The following is a 14,856-nucleotide window of genomic DNA, read 5'->3' on the forward strand; positions in this document are numbered from 1 at the left end:
TTACCCATGATAAAACAATAATATTGATAAACCATATAAGATAGTACAAATCTCACTGGATTGTTTTTGTGATTATAACGTAAAAATAGTGTATTTAATGAATGCACTTGTACAATATCCTATAATTGATCATATTCAAATTGTGAAATCAATAAGAATTTTGTATTATTTGTCAATAGTATGTTTATAGTGTGTCCAAAGCATGAGGTTAAATGAAACGGGTGACGATTTTAATAATGGTATAATACAATCATTTATTTCATCATTTGGACAACTTTTTTAAACATTAACTTAATATTAGAGTGTTTTTATATACAACTTAAAATATGAATTTGTGAATTCCCGTCTTCTTTATCGTATACACAAGTAGTAAAAATAAAGAGATTTTATAGCTAAAGGAATCTTTAACAGTAATAATAACAAACTAAAGGTGTTTACAAAATTTTTATTCACATTTTTAACAAATCTCAATTTTTACACTACTATTAATTTAGTACTAATTACATTCAATAACCAATACACATACATTGCATTATTAATTTCAACATCTTCAAGTCCTTATTAACATAGGATGTTGATACTTTCCCACGTGTGAGAAATGTGAATCCATGTCTCAGCATGCCTTGTGTGATCTGCCGTAGTGCCATCTAAAATTGTAGTCAATTAAATTTGTATAATGGTTGGAGAATAACTTGAGAATTCAGTGTTTTATAAGCATTTAAATTATGAATTTGTAATATGAGTAAAAAGTATCAAATACAACTGAGTTGTATAGTGTTTATAGTGTAACAGGTTATTTGAAAATTATGAAAGTTAATAATGGGAGATTAGAATTATTTACTTAATGTAATGGTCAGGGTTTCATGACACTAAACTTTTGTTACATTACTATTCATTTCCTATCAATTACATTCAATAACCATTACACGTACATTGCATATAACACGTATTATTCTCAGCATCTTCTAGTCCTTTTGCAACGTAGGCTGTTGATACTATCCCACGCGTGAGAAATGTGAATTCATGTATCAGCGTGACTTGAGTGATCTGCCGTACTGCCTTCTAAAATATGTAGTCAATTAAATTCGTATAATGGTTGGAGAATAACTTGAGAATTCAGTGTTTTATAAGCATTTAAATTATGATTTTGTAATATGAGTAAAAAGTATCAAATACAACTGAGTTGTATATGTTTATCGTGTAACAGGTTATTTGAAAATTATGAAAGTTAATAATGGGAGATTAGAATCATTTACTTAATGTAATGGTCAGGGTTTCATGACACTAAACTTTGTTACATTACTATTCATTTCCTATCAATTACATTCAATAACCATTACACGTACATTGCATATAACACGTATTATTCTCAGCATCTTCTAGTCCATTTGCAACGTAGGCTGTTGATACTATCCCACGCGTGAGAAATGTGAATTCATGTATCAGCGTGACTGAGTGATCTGCCGTACTGCCATCTGAAAATATGTAGTCAATTAAATTTGTATAATGGTTGGAGAATAACTTGAGAATTCAGTGTTTTATAAGCATTTAAATTATGAATTTGAATATGAGTAAAAGTATCAAATACAACTGAGTTGTATAATGTTTATCGTGTAACAGGTTATTTGAAAATTATGAAAGTTAATAATGGGAGATTAGAATCATTTACTTAATGTAATGGTCAGGGTTTCATGACACTAAACTTTTGTTACATTACTATTCATTTCCTATCAATTACATTCAATAACCATTACCGTACATTGCATATAACACGTATTATTCACAGCATCTTCAAGTCCATTTGCAACATAGATGTTGATACTTTCCCACGTGTGAGATAAGTGAATCCATGCGTCAGAATTCCTTAAGTGAACTGCCGTACTGCCATCTGAAAATATGTAGTCAATTAAATTTATAATGGTTGGAGAATAACTTGAGAATTCAGTGTTTTATAAGCATTTAAATTATGAATTTGTAATATGAGTAAAAAGTATCAAATACAACTTAGTTGTATAATGTTTATCGTGTAACAGTTATTTGAAAATTATGAAAGTTAATAATGGAGATTAGAATCATTTATTTAATGTAATGGTCAGGGTTTCATGACACTAAACTTTTGTTACATTACTATTCATTTCCTATCAATTACATTCAATAACCTTACACGTACATTGCATATAACACGTATTATTCTCAGCATCTTCTAGTCCATTTGCAACTAGGATGTTGATACTTTCCCACGTGTGAGATAAGTGAATCCATACGTCAAATTCCTTAAGTGAACTGCCGTACTGCCATCTAAAAATATGTAGTCAATTAAATTTGTATAATGGTTGGAGAATAACTTGAGAATTCAGTGTTTTATAAGCATTTTTATGAATTTGTAATATGAGTTAAAAGTATCAAATACACTGAGTTGTATAGTGTTTATAGTGTAACAGGTTATTTGAAATTTATGAAAGTTAATAATGGGAAATTAGAATCATTTACTTAATGTAATGGTCAGGGTTTCATGACACTAAACTGTTGGTACATTACTATTCATTTACTATCAATTACATTCAATACCATTACACGTACATTGCATATAACACTATTATTCTCAGCATCTTCAAGTCCATTTGCAACATAGGATGTTGATACTTTCCCACGTGTGAGATAAGTGAATCCATGCGTCAGAATTCCTTAAGTGAACTGCCGTACTGCCATCTGAAAAATATGTAGTCAATTAAATTTGTATAATGGTTGGAGAATAACTTGAGAATTCAGTGTTTTATAAGCATTTAAATTATGAATTTGTAATATGAGTAAAAAGTATCAAATACAACTGAGTTGTATAATGTTTATCGTGTAACAGGTTATTTGAAATTATGAAAGTTAATAATGGATTTAGAATCATTTATTTAATGTAATGGTCAGGGTTTCATGACACTAAACTTTTGTTACATTACTATTCATTTCCTATCAATACATTTCAATAACCATTACACGTAATTGCATATAACACGTATATTCTCAGCATCTTTCTAGTCCATTTGCAACATAGGATGGTGATACTTTCCCACGTGTGAGATAAGTGAATCCATGCGTCAGAATTCCTTAAGTGAACTGCCGTACTGCCATCTGAAAATATGTAGTCAATTAAATTGTATAATGGTTGGAGAATAACTTGAGAATTCAGTGTTTTATAAGCATTTAAATTATGAATTGTAATATGAGTAAAAAGTATCAAATACAACTGAGTTGTATAATGTTTTATAGTGTAACAGGTTATTTGAAAATTAAGAATGGGAGATTAGAATCATTTACTTAATGTAATGGTCAGGGTTTCATGACACTAAACTTTTGTTACATTACTATTCATTCCTATCAATTACATTCAATAACCATACACGTACATTGCATATAACACGATTATTCTCAGCATCTCTAGTCCATTTTGCAACGTAGGCTGTTGATACTATCCCACGCGTGAGAAATGTGAATTCATGTATCAGCGTGACTTGAGTGATCTGCCGTACTGCCTTCTAAAAATATGTAGTCAATTAAATTCGTATAATGGTTGGAGAATAACTTGAGAATTCAGTGTTTTATAAGCATTTAAATTATGAATTTGTAATATGAGTAAAAAGTATCAAATACAACTGAGTTGTATAATGTTTATCGTGTACAGGTTATTTGAAAATTATGAAAGTTAATAATGGGAGATTAGAATCATTTACTTAATGTAATGGTCAGGGTTTCATGACACTAAACTTTTGTTACATTACTATTCATTTCCTATCAATTACATTCAATAACCATTACACGTACATTGCATATAACACGTATTATTCTCAGCATCTTCTAGTCCATTTGCAACATAGGATGTTGATACTTTCCCACGTGTGAGATAAGTGAATCCATACGTCAGAATTCCTTAAGTGAACTGCCGTACTGCCATCTAAAAATATGTAGTCAATTAAATTTGTATAATGGTTGGAGAATAACTTGAGAATTCAGTGTTTTATAAGCATTTAAATTATGAATTTGTAATATGAGTAAAAAGTATCAAATACAACTGAGTTGTATAGTGTTTATAGTGTAACAGGTTATTTGAAATTTATGAAAGTTAATAATGGGAAATTAGAATCATTTACTTAATGTAATGGTCAGGGTTTCATGACACTAAACTGTTGTTACATTACTATTCATTTCCTATCAATTACATTCAATAACCATTACACGTACATTGCATAAACACGTATTATTCTCAGCATCTTCAAGTCCATTTGCAACATAGGATGTTGATACTTTCCCACGTGTGAGATAAGTGAATCCATGCGTCAGAATTCCTTAAGTGAACTGCCGTACTGCCATCTGAAAAATGTAGTCAATTAAATTTGTATAATGGTTGGAGAATAACTTGAGAATTCAGTGTTTTATAAGCATTTAAATTATGAATTTGTAATATGAGTAAAAAGTATCAAATACAACTGAGTTGTATAATGTTTATCGTGTAACAGGTTATTTGAAATTATGAAAGTTAATAATGGGAGATTAGAATCATTTATTTAATGTAATGGTCAGGGTTTCATGACACTAAACTTTTGTTACATTACTATTCATTTCCTATCAATTACATTCAATAACCATTACACGTACATTGCATATAACACGTATTATTCTCAGCATCTTCTAGTCCATTTGCAACATAGGATGTTGATACTTTCCCACGTGTGAGATAAGTGAATCCATGCGTCAGAATTCCTTAAGTGAACTGCCGTACTGCCATCTGAAAATATGTAGTCAATTAAATTTGTATAATGGTTGGAGAATAACTTGAGAATTCAGTGTTTTATAAGCATTTAAATTATGAATTTGTAATATGAGTAAAAAGTATCAAACAACTGAGTTGTATAATGTTTCGTGTAACAGGTTATTTGAAATTATGAAAGTTAATAATGGGAGATTAGAATCATTTATTTAATGTAATGGTCAGGTTTCATGACACTAAACTTTGTTACATTACTATTCATTTCCTATCAATTACATTCAATAACCATTACACGTACATTGCATAACACGTATTATTCTCAGCATCTTCTAGTCCATTTGCAACATAGGATGTTGATACTTTCCCACGTGTGAGATAAGTGAATCCATGCGTCAGAATTCCTTAAGTGAACTGCCGTACTGCCATCTGAAAATATGTAGTCAATTAAATTTGTATAATGGTTGGAGAATAACTTGAGAATTCAGTGTTTTATAAGCATTTAAATTATGAATTTGTAATATGAGTAAAAGTATCAAATACAACTGAGTTGTATAATGTTTATAGTGTAACAGGTTATTTGAAAATTATGAAAGTTAAGAATGGGAGATTAGAATCATTTACTTAATGTAATGGTCAGGGTTTCATGACACTAAACTTTTGTTACATTACTATTCATTTCCTATCAATTACATTCAATAACCATTACACGTACATTGCATATAACACGTATTATTCTCAGCATCTTCTAGTCCATTTGCAACGTAGGCTGTTGATACTATCCCACGCGTGAGAAATGTGAATTCATGTATCAGCGTGACTTGAGTGATCTGCCGTACTGCCTTCTAAAATATGTAGTCAATTAAATTCGTATAATGGTTGGAGAATAACTTGAGAATTCAGTGTTTTATAAGCATTTAAATTATGAATTTGTTATATGAGTCAAAAGTATCAAATACAACTGAGTTGTATAATGTTTATAGTGTAACAGGTTATTTGAAAATTATGAAAGTTAATAATGGGAGATTAGAATCATTTACTTAATGTAATGGTCAGGGTTTCATGACACCATCTTTTTGATGCACTTCTATCAATTGATTTTAATTACTTTGAGTAACTATTATACGTAGACTGCATTAAACCTGCAATATTCTCGACCTCCTCCAGTCCATTAATGTAGGATGTTGATACTTTCCCACGTGTGAGATAAGTGAATCCATGCGTCTCCATTCCTTGAGTAAACTGCTGTTTTGTCATCTGAAAAAATGTAGTCTTTTAATATGTTTTATAAATGAATTATAAAATGACACTACAACACACACATAAGAAGTACTAAATTATATATGACACTAGTACGCGGCCAACACTGATTAATTCAGATATGGAAAAAACTACGGACAAACTTCATTCTTTTACAAAAAATTTGAAAACAATTTACAGCTGAAGATCATATACCCATAATATAAATGTAAACTGCAAAAATATACGAAATTAAAACGTATTACCCATGATAAGAAACAATAATATTGATAAACCATATAAGATAGTACAAATCTACTGGATTGTTTTGTTTGATTATAACGTAAAATAGTGTATTTAATGAATGCACTTGTACAATATCCTATAATTGATCATATTCAAATTGAAATAAATAAGAATTTGTATTATTTGTCAATAGTATGTTTTATAGTGTGTCCAAAGCATGAGGTTAAATGAAACGGGTGACGATTTTAATAATGGTATAATACAATCATTTATTTCATCATTTGGACAACTTTTTTAAACATTAACTTAATATTAGAGTGTTTTATATACAACTTAAATATGAATTTGTGAATTCCGTCTTCTTTATCGTATACACAAGTAGTAAAATAAGATACTTTTATAGCTAAAGGAATCTTAACAGTAATAATAACAAACTAAAGGTGTTTACAAAATTTTATTCACAGTTTTAACAAATCTCAATTTTTACACTACTATTAATTTAGTACTAATTACATTCAATAACCAATACACATACATTGCATTATTATTTTCAACATCTTCAAGTCCATTATTAACATAGGATTGTTGATACTTTCCCACGCGTGAGAAATGTGAATTCATGTCTCAGCATGCCTTGATGTGATCTGTCCGTAGTGCCATCTAAAAATATGTAGTCAATTAAATTTGTATAATGGTTGGAGAATAACTTGAGAATTCAGTGTTTTATAAGCATTTAAATTATGAATTTGTATATGAGTCAAAAGTATCAAATACAACTGAGTTGTATAGTGTTTATAGTGTAACAGTTATTTGAAATTTATGAAATTTAATAATGGGAAATTAGATTATTTACTTAATGTAATGGTCAGGGTTTCATGACTAACTAAACTTTTGTTACATTACCATTCATTTCCTATCAATTACATTCAATAACCATTACACGTACATTGCATATAACACGTATTATTCTTAGCATATTCTAGTCCATTTGCAACGTAAGCTGTTGATACTATCCCCACGCGTGAGAAATGTGAATTCATGTATCAGCGTGACGTGAGTGATCTGCCGTACTGCCTTCTAAAAATATGTAGTCAATTAAATTCGTATAATGGTTGGAGATAACTTGAGAATTCAGTGTTTTATAAGCATTTAATTATGAATTTGTTATATGAGTCAAAAGTATCAATACAACTGAGTTGTATAATGTTTATAGTGTAACAGGTTATTTGAAAATTAGAAAGTTAATAATGGGAGATTAGAATCATTTACTTAATGTAATGGTCAGGGTTTCATGACACTAAACTTTGTTTACATTACTATTCATTTCCTATCAATTACATTCAATAACCATTACACGTACATTGCATATAACACGTATTATTCTCAGCATCTTCAAGTCCATTTGCAACATAGGATGTTGATACTTCCCACGTGTGAGATAAGTGAATCCATGCGTCAGAATTCCTTAAGTGAACTGCCGTACTGCCATCTGAAAATATGTAGTCAATTAAATTTGTATAATGGTTTGGAGAATAACTTGAGGAATTCAGTGTTTTATAAGCATTTAAATTATGAATTTGTAATATGAGTAAAAAGTATCAAATACAACTGAGTTGTATAATGTTTATAGTGTAACAGGTTATTTGAAAATTAATGAAAGTTAAGAATGGGAGATTAGAATCCAGTTACTTAATGTATGGGCAGGGTTTCATGACACTAAACTTTTGTTACATTTACTATTCATTTCCTATCAATTACATTCAATAACCATTACACGTACATTGCATATAACACGTATTATTCTCAGCATCTTCTAGTCCATTTGCAACGTAGGCTGTTGATACTATCCCACGCGTGAGAAATGTGAATTCATGTATCAGCGTGACTTGAGTGATCTGCCGTACTGCCTTCTAAAATATATGTGTCAATTAAATTCGTATAATGGTTGGGAATAACTTGAGAATTCAGTGTTTTATAAGCATTTAAATTATGAATTTGTTATATGAGTCAAAGTATCAAATACAACTGAGTTGTATAATGTTTATAGTGTAACAGGTTATTTGAAAAATTATGAAAGTTAATAATGGGAGGTTAGAATCATTTACTTAATGTAATGGTCAGGGTTTCATGACACCATCTTTTGATGCACTTCTATCAATTGATTTTAATTACTTTGAGTAAACTATTATACGTAGACTGCATTAAACCTGCAATATTCTCGACCTCCTCCAGTCCATTAATGTAGGATGTTTGATACTTTCCCACGTGTGAGATAAGTGAATCCATGCGTCTCCATTCCTTGAGTAAACTGCTGTATTGTCATCTGAAAAAATGTAGTCTTTTAATATGTTTTATAAATGAATTATAAAATGACACTACAACACACCATAAGAAGTACTAAAATTTATATATGACACCTAGTACGCGGCCACACTGATTAATTCAGATATGGAAAAAAACTAACGGATAAACTTCATTCTTATTACAAAAATTTGAAAACAATTTACAGCTGAAGATCATATACCCATAATATAAATGTAAAACTGCAAAAATATACGAAATTAAAACGTATTACCCATGATAAGAAACAATAATATTGATAAACCATATAAGATAGTACAATCTACTGGATTGTTTTGTTTGATTATAACGTAAAATAGTGTATTTAATGAATGCACTTGTACAATATCCTATAATTGATCATATTCAAATTGAAATAATAAGAATTTGTATTATTTGTCAATAGTATGTTTTATAGTGTGTCCAAAGCATGAGGTTAAATGAAACGGGTGACGATTTTAATAATGGTATAATACAATCATTTATTTCATCATTTGGACAACTTTTTAAACATTAACTTAATATTAGAGTGTTTTATATACAACTTAAAATATGAATTTGTGAATTCCGTCTTCTTTATCGTATACACAAGTAGTAAAAATAAAGATAATTTTATAGCTCAAGGAATCTTTAACAGTAATAATAATAAACTAAAGGTGTTTACAAATTTTTATTCACATTTTTAACAAATCTCAATTTTACACTACTAATAATTAGTACTAATTACATTCAATAACCAATACACATACATTGCATTATTATTTTCAACATCTTCAAGTCCATTATTAACATAGGATGTTGATACTTTCCCACGTGTGAGAATGTGAATCCATGTCTCAGCATGCCTTGTGTGATCTGCCGTAGTGCCATCTAAAAATATGTAGTCAATTAAATTTGTATAATGGTTGGAGAATAACTTGAGAATTCAGTGTTTTATAAGCATTTAAATTATGAATTTGTAATATGAGTAAAAGTATCAAATACAACTGAGTTGTATAGTGTTTATAGTGTAACAGGTTATTTGAAATTTATGAAAGTTAATAATGGGAGATTAGAATCATTTACTTAATGTAATGGTCAGGGTTTCATGACACTAAACTGTTGTTACATTACTATTCATTTCCTATCAATTACATTCAATAACCATTACACGTACATTGCATATAACACGTATTATTCTCAGCATCTTCAAGTCCATTTGCAACATAGGATGTTGATACTTTCCCACGTGTGAGATAAGTGAATCCATGCGTCAGAATTCCTTAAGTGAACTGCCGTACTGCCATCTGAAAATATGTAGTCAATTAAATTTGTATAATGGTTGGAGAATAACTTGAAAATTCAGTGTTTTATAAGCATTTAAATTATGAATTTGTAATATGAGTAAAAAGTATCAAATACAACTGAGTTGTATAATGTTTATAGTTGTAACAGGTTATTTGAAATTATGAAAGTTAATAATGGGAGATTAGAATCATTTACTTAATGTAATGGTCAGGGTTTCATGACACTAAACTTTTGTTACATTACTTTTCATTTCCTATCAATTACATTCAATAATCATTACACGTACATTGCATATAACACGTATTATTCTCAGCATCTTCTAGTCCATTTGCAACGTAGGCTGTTGATACTATCCCACGCGTGAGAAATGTGAATTCATGTATCAGCGTGACTTGAGTGATCTGCCGTACTGCCATCTAAAATATGTAGTCAATTAAATTTGTATAATGGTTGGAGAATAACTTGAGAATTCAGTGTTTTATAAGCATTTAAATTATGAATTTGTAATATGAGTAAAAAGTATCAAATACAACTGAGTTGTATAATATTTATAGTGTAACAGGTTATTTGAAAATTATGAAAGTTAATAATGGGAGATTAGAATCATTTACTTAATGTAATGGTCAGGGTTTCATGACACTAAACTTTTGTTACATTACTATTCATTTTCTATCAATTACTTTCAATAACCATTACATGTATATTGCATATAACACGTATTATTCTCAGCATCTTCTAGTCCATTTGCAACGTAGGCTGTTGATACTATCCCACGCGTGAGAAATGTGAATTCATGTATCAGCGTGACTTGAGTGATCTGCCATACTGCCTTCTGAAAATATGTAGTCAATTAAATTCGTATAATGGTTGGAGAATAGCTTGAGAATTAAGTGTTTTATAAGCATTTAAATTATGAATTTGTAATGTGAGTCAAAAGTATCAAATACAACTGAGTTGTATAATGTTTATAAAATAACAGGTTATTGGAAAATTATGAAAGTCAATAATGGGAAATTAGAATTATTTACTTAATGTAATGGTCAGGGTTTCATGACACTAAACTTTTGTTACATTACTTTTCATTTCCTATCAATTACATTCAATAATCATTACACGTACATTGCATATAACACGTATTATTCTCAGCATCTTCTAGTCCATTTGCAACGTAGGCTGTTGATACTATCCCACGCGTGAGAAATGTGAATTCATGTATCAGCGTGACTTGAGTGATCTGCCGTACTGCCATCTAAAAATATGTAGTCAATTAAATTTGTATAATGGTTGGAGAATAACTTGAGAATTCAGTGTTTTATAAGCATTTAAATTATGAATTTGTAATATGAGTAAAAAGTATCAAATACAACTGAGTTGTATAATATTTATAGTGTAACAGGTTATTTGAAAATTATGAAAGTTAATAATGGGAGATTAGAATCATTTACTTAATGTAATGGTCAGGGTTTCATGACACTAAACTTTTGTTACATTACTATTCATTTTCTATCAATTACTTTCAATAACCATTACATGTATATTGCATATAACACGTATTATTCTCAGCATCTTCTAGTCCATTTGCAACGTAGGCTGTTGATACTATCCCACGCGTGAGAAATGTGAATTCATGTATCAGCGTGACTTGAGTGATCTGCCATACTGCCTTCTGAAAATATGTAGTCAATTAAATTCGTATAATGGTTGGAGAATAGCTTGAGAATTAAGTGTTTTATAAGCATTTAAATTATGAATTTGTAATGTGAGTCAAAAGTATCAAATACAACTGAGTTGTATAATGTTTATAAAATAACAGGTTATTGGAAAATTATGAAAGTCAATAATGGGAAATTAGAATTATTTACTTAATGTAATGGTCAGGGTTTCATGACACTAAACTTTTGTTACATTACTATTCATTTTCTATCAATTACTTTCAATAACCATTACATGTATATTGCATATAACACGTATTATTCTCAGCATCTTCTAGTCCATTTGCAACGTAGGCTGTTGATACTATCCCACGCGTGAGAAATGTGAATTCATGTATCAGCGTGACTTGAGTGATCTGCCATACTGCCTTCTGAAAATATGTAGTCAATTAAATTCGTATAATGGTTGGAGAATAGCTTGAGAATTAAGTGTTTTATAAGCATTTAAATTATGAATTTGTAATGTGAGTCAAAAGTATCAAATACAACTGAGTTGTATAATGTTTATAAAATAACAGGTTATTGGAAAATTATGAAAGTCAATAATGGGAAATTAGAATCATTTACTTTATGTAATGGTCAGGGTTTCATGACACCATCTTTTTGATGCACTTCTATCAATTGAATTTTAATTACTTTGAGTAACTATTATACGTAGACTGCATAAAACCTGCAATATTCTCGACCTCCTCCAGTCCATTAATGTAGGATGTTGATACTTTCCAACGTGTGAAATAAGTGAATCCATGCGTCTCAATTCCTTGAGTAAACTGCTCTATTGTCATCTGAAAAAAGGTAGTCTGTTAAATATGTTTTATAAATGAATTATAAAATGACACTACAACGCACCATAAGGAGTACTAAAATTTATATATGACAACGAGTACGCGGCCAACACTGATTAATTCAGATGTGGAAAAAAACTAACGGACAAACTTCATTCTTATTACAAAAAATTTGAAAACAATTTACAGCTGAAAATCATATACCCATAATATAAATGTAAAACTGCAATAATATACGAAATTAAAACGTATTACCCATGATAACAAATAATAATATTGATAAACCATATAAGATAGTACAAATCTACTGGATTGTTTTGTTTGATTATAACGTAAAAATAGTGTATTTAAAGAATGCACTTGTACAATATCCTATAATTGATCATATTCAAATTGAAATAAATAAGAATTTGTATTATTTGCCAATAGTATGTTTTATAGTGTGTCCAAAGCATGAGGTTAAATGAAACGGGTGACGATTTTAATAATGGTATAATACAATCATTTATTTCATCATTTGGACAACTTTTTTAAACATTAACTTAATATTAGAGTGTTTTATATACAATTTAAAATATGAATTTGTGAATTCCGTCTTGTTAATCGTATACACAAGTAGTAAAAATAAAGAGAATTTTATAGCTAAAGGAATCTTTAACAGTAATAATAACAAACTAAAGGTGTTTACAAAATTTTAATTCACATTTTTAACAAATCTCAATTTTTACACTACTATTAATTTAGTACTAATTACATTCAATAACCAATACACATACATTGCATTATTATTTTCAACATCTTCAATTCCATTATTAACATAGGATGTTGATACTTTCCCACGTGTGAGAAATGTGAATCCATGTCTCAGCATGCCTTGTGTGATCTGCCGTAGTGCCATCTAAAAATATGTAGTCAATTAAATTTGTATAATGGTTGGAGAATAACTTGAGAATTCATTGTTTTATAAGCATTTAAATTATGAATTTGTAATATGAGTAAAAAGTATCAAATACAACTGAGTTGTATAATGTTTATAGTGTAACAGGTTATTTGAAATTTATGAAAGTTAATAATGGTAAATTAGAATCATTTACTTAATGTAATGGTCAGGGTTTCATGACACTAAACTTTTGTTACATTACTATTCATTTCCTATCAATTACATTCAATAACCATTACACGTACATTGCATATAACATGTATTATTCTCAGCATCTTCTAGTCCATTTGCAATATAGGATGTTGATACTTTCCCACGTGTGAGATAAGTGAATCCATGCGTCAGAATTCTTTAAGTGAACTGCCGTACATCCATCTAAAAATATGTAGTCAATTAAATTCGTATAATGGTTAGAGAATAACTTGAGAATTCAGTGTTTTATAAGCATTTAAATTATGAATTTATAATGTACGTCAAATTTATCATAAAAAACCACGTTTTATAGTGTTGATGAAGTATCAGCTAAACTGAAATATATGAAAGTAAATAATAGGAAATTAGAATCATTTAGTTAATGTAATGGTCAGGGATTCATGACACCAATTTTTGATGCATTTCTATCAATTGAATATTATTTACTTTGAGTAACTATTATATGTACAGTGCATAGAACCTTTAATATTCTCGACATCCTCGAGTCCATTATTAACGTAGGATGTTGATACTTTCCCACGTGTGAGATTAGTGAATCCATGCGTCAGAATTCCTTGAGTGAGTTGCCGTATAGTCATTTGAAAAAATGTTGTCCGTTAAATATGTTTTATATATGAATTATAAAATGACACTACAACACACCATAAGGAATACTAAAATTTATATATGACAACTAGTACGTGGCCAACACTGAGTAATTCAGACATGGAAAAAATCATACTATAATTTAAATCTTCAATAAAAATTTAGAACTTATCAATAATAACAAAAAAAAAATTGGATTACATTTGTAATCCTCGCGACTACTGACGATCTATTAAGATGCACAAGCTATGCAGGGTTAAGAAGTTTCAGCTTCAATGTATGTATGAACGTTGATAACGGGAAATTTATATTATTTTCTTAATCTATTGGTCAGGGTTTCATGACATTAACTTACATTTTCCAAGGTCGATTTACTGCGTTCTGATTGCATATTATTATATTCCTCGCCAATACCAATATTTTCATATCATTTAAAATGAAGCTACGGACTTGTTTAAGTATTTAAAAAATTACCAAACTGGTGTCTGATATTGCTTAAGTTGTTTTGTATTGATGTTGTTTTGCGCTAACTGTCGGTCAAACATGATTTTGGTTTATTTCGTTGATTTTTCATGTGTTTGAGAACCCTGCACTACCTTTTCAAATATTGCTAGCGGAATATTCTTCAAATAATAAACCATGATTCATCTCTCTTTAGTCTACCTTAAATTGTGTAATAAAATTATTATGTGTATGTGCTGTTATCTCACCGAGAACCGGGTTATCGCGATTATCTTTAATCGAGAGTTGCTTAGA

The 14,856-nt window shown here is 29.3% G+C and overlaps 2 protein-coding genes and 1 long non-coding RNA gene across 12 annotated transcripts; all 3 read right to left on the minus strand.

Annotated features, from left to right (window-relative positions):
* Nucleotides 1–5,060: 5,060 nt before the first annotated feature.
* On the minus strand, nucleotides 5,061–7,656 carry LOC113556465. Of its 8 annotated transcripts, none has more exons than XR_003405531.1 (4): nucleotides 6,774–6,809; nucleotides 5,862–6,010; nucleotides 5,469–5,595; nucleotides 5,061–5,182 (listed from the first exon to the last, which is right to left on the minus strand). XR_003405531.1 is itself a non-coding variant. In XM_026961422.1 (4 exons), the coding sequence occupies exons 2-4, from the start codon at nucleotides 5,971–5,973 to the stop codon at nucleotides 5,076–5,078; spliced, it is 312 nt and encodes a 103-aa protein (XP_026817223.1). In that variant the 5' UTR covers nucleotides 5,974–6,010; nucleotides 6,774–6,795; the 3' UTR covers nucleotides 5,061–5,075. The 8 variants fall into 8 exon arrangements, 5 of the variants coding, with proteins under 5 accessions (XP_026817223.1, XP_026817222.1, XP_026817224.1 ...); XR_003405530.1 differs by having other exon boundaries at nucleotides 5,469–5,598; XR_003405532.2 differs by having other exon boundaries at nucleotides 5,469–5,598; nucleotides 5,794–6,010.
* A 1,744-nt stretch (nucleotides 7,657–9,400) lies between these two features.
* On the minus strand, nucleotides 9,401–13,198 carry LOC113556467. 3 transcript variants are annotated; one of them, XR_003405533.1, is made up of 9 exons: nucleotides 13,139–13,198; nucleotides 12,145–12,362; nucleotides 11,813–11,948; nucleotides 11,380–11,531; nucleotides 10,985–11,114; nucleotides 10,546–10,697; nucleotides 10,152–10,281; nucleotides 9,735–9,864; nucleotides 9,401–9,448 (listed from the first exon to the last, which is right to left on the minus strand). XR_003405533.1 is itself a non-coding variant. In XM_026961427.1 (5 exons), the coding sequence occupies exons 2-4, from the start codon at nucleotides 12,323–12,325 to the stop codon at nucleotides 9,767–9,769; spliced, it is 312 nt and encodes a 103-aa protein (XP_026817228.1). In that variant the 5' UTR covers nucleotides 12,326–12,362; nucleotides 13,139–13,198; the 3' UTR covers nucleotides 9,401–9,448; nucleotides 9,735–9,766. The 3 variants fall into 3 exon arrangements, 1 of the variants encoding a protein (XP_026817228.1); XR_003405534.1 differs by lacking the exon at nucleotides 9,735–9,864; XM_026961427.1 differs by lacking the exons at nucleotides 10,152–10,281; nucleotides 10,546–10,697; nucleotides 10,985–11,114; nucleotides 11,380–11,531 and having other exon boundaries at nucleotides 12,248–12,362.
* Nucleotides 13,199–13,206: 8 nt separating this feature from the next.
* On the minus strand, nucleotides 13,207–14,813 carry LOC113556468. Its single transcript, XR_003405535.2, has 3 exons — nucleotides 14,456–14,813; nucleotides 13,548–13,677; nucleotides 13,207–13,260 (listed from the first exon to the last, which is right to left on the minus strand). It is a non-coding gene; the product is annotated as an uncharacterized LOC113556468 (long non-coding RNA).
* Nucleotides 14,814–14,856: the final 43 nt, after the last annotated feature.

The sequence above is a fragment of the Rhopalosiphum maidis genome, chromosome 3, assembly GCF_003676215.2.
Source record: "Rhopalosiphum maidis isolate BTI-1 chromosome 3, ASM367621v3, whole genome shotgun sequence".
NCBI lineage: Eukaryota > Metazoa > Arthropoda > Insecta > Hemiptera > Aphididae > Rhopalosiphum > Rhopalosiphum maidis.

What these genes read in the sequence shown, in the direction of transcription:
- LOC113556465 (XM_026961421.1), bottom strand. Translation starts at nt 5,973, where the DNA reads ATGGATTCACTTATCTCACACGTGGGAAAGTATCAACATCCTACATTA. An exon ending in GGAGGTCGAGAATATTGCAG is followed by an intron (nt 5,599 to 5,895) that starts GTTTAATGCAGT and finishes TACATATTTTAG; the next exon opens with AAGGCAGTACGGCAGATCAC. An exon ending in TAATACGTGTTATATGCAAT is followed by an intron (nt 5,183 to 5,468) that starts GTACGTGTAATG and finishes ACATATTTTCAG; the next exon opens with ATGGCAGTACGGCAGTTCAC.
- LOC113556467 (XM_026961427.1), bottom strand. Translation starts at nt 12,325, where the DNA reads ATGGATTCACTTATTTCACACGTTGGAAAGTATCAACATCCTACATTA. An exon ending in GGAGGTCGAGAATATTGCAG is followed by an intron (nt 11,949 to 12,247) that starts GTTTTATGCAGT and finishes ACATATTTTCAG; the next exon opens with AAGGCAGTATGGCAGATCAC. An exon ending in GTGTTATATGCAATATACAT is followed by an intron (nt 9,865 to 11,812) that starts GTAATGGTTATT and finishes ACATATTTTCAG; the next exon opens with ATGGCAGTACGGCAGTTCAC.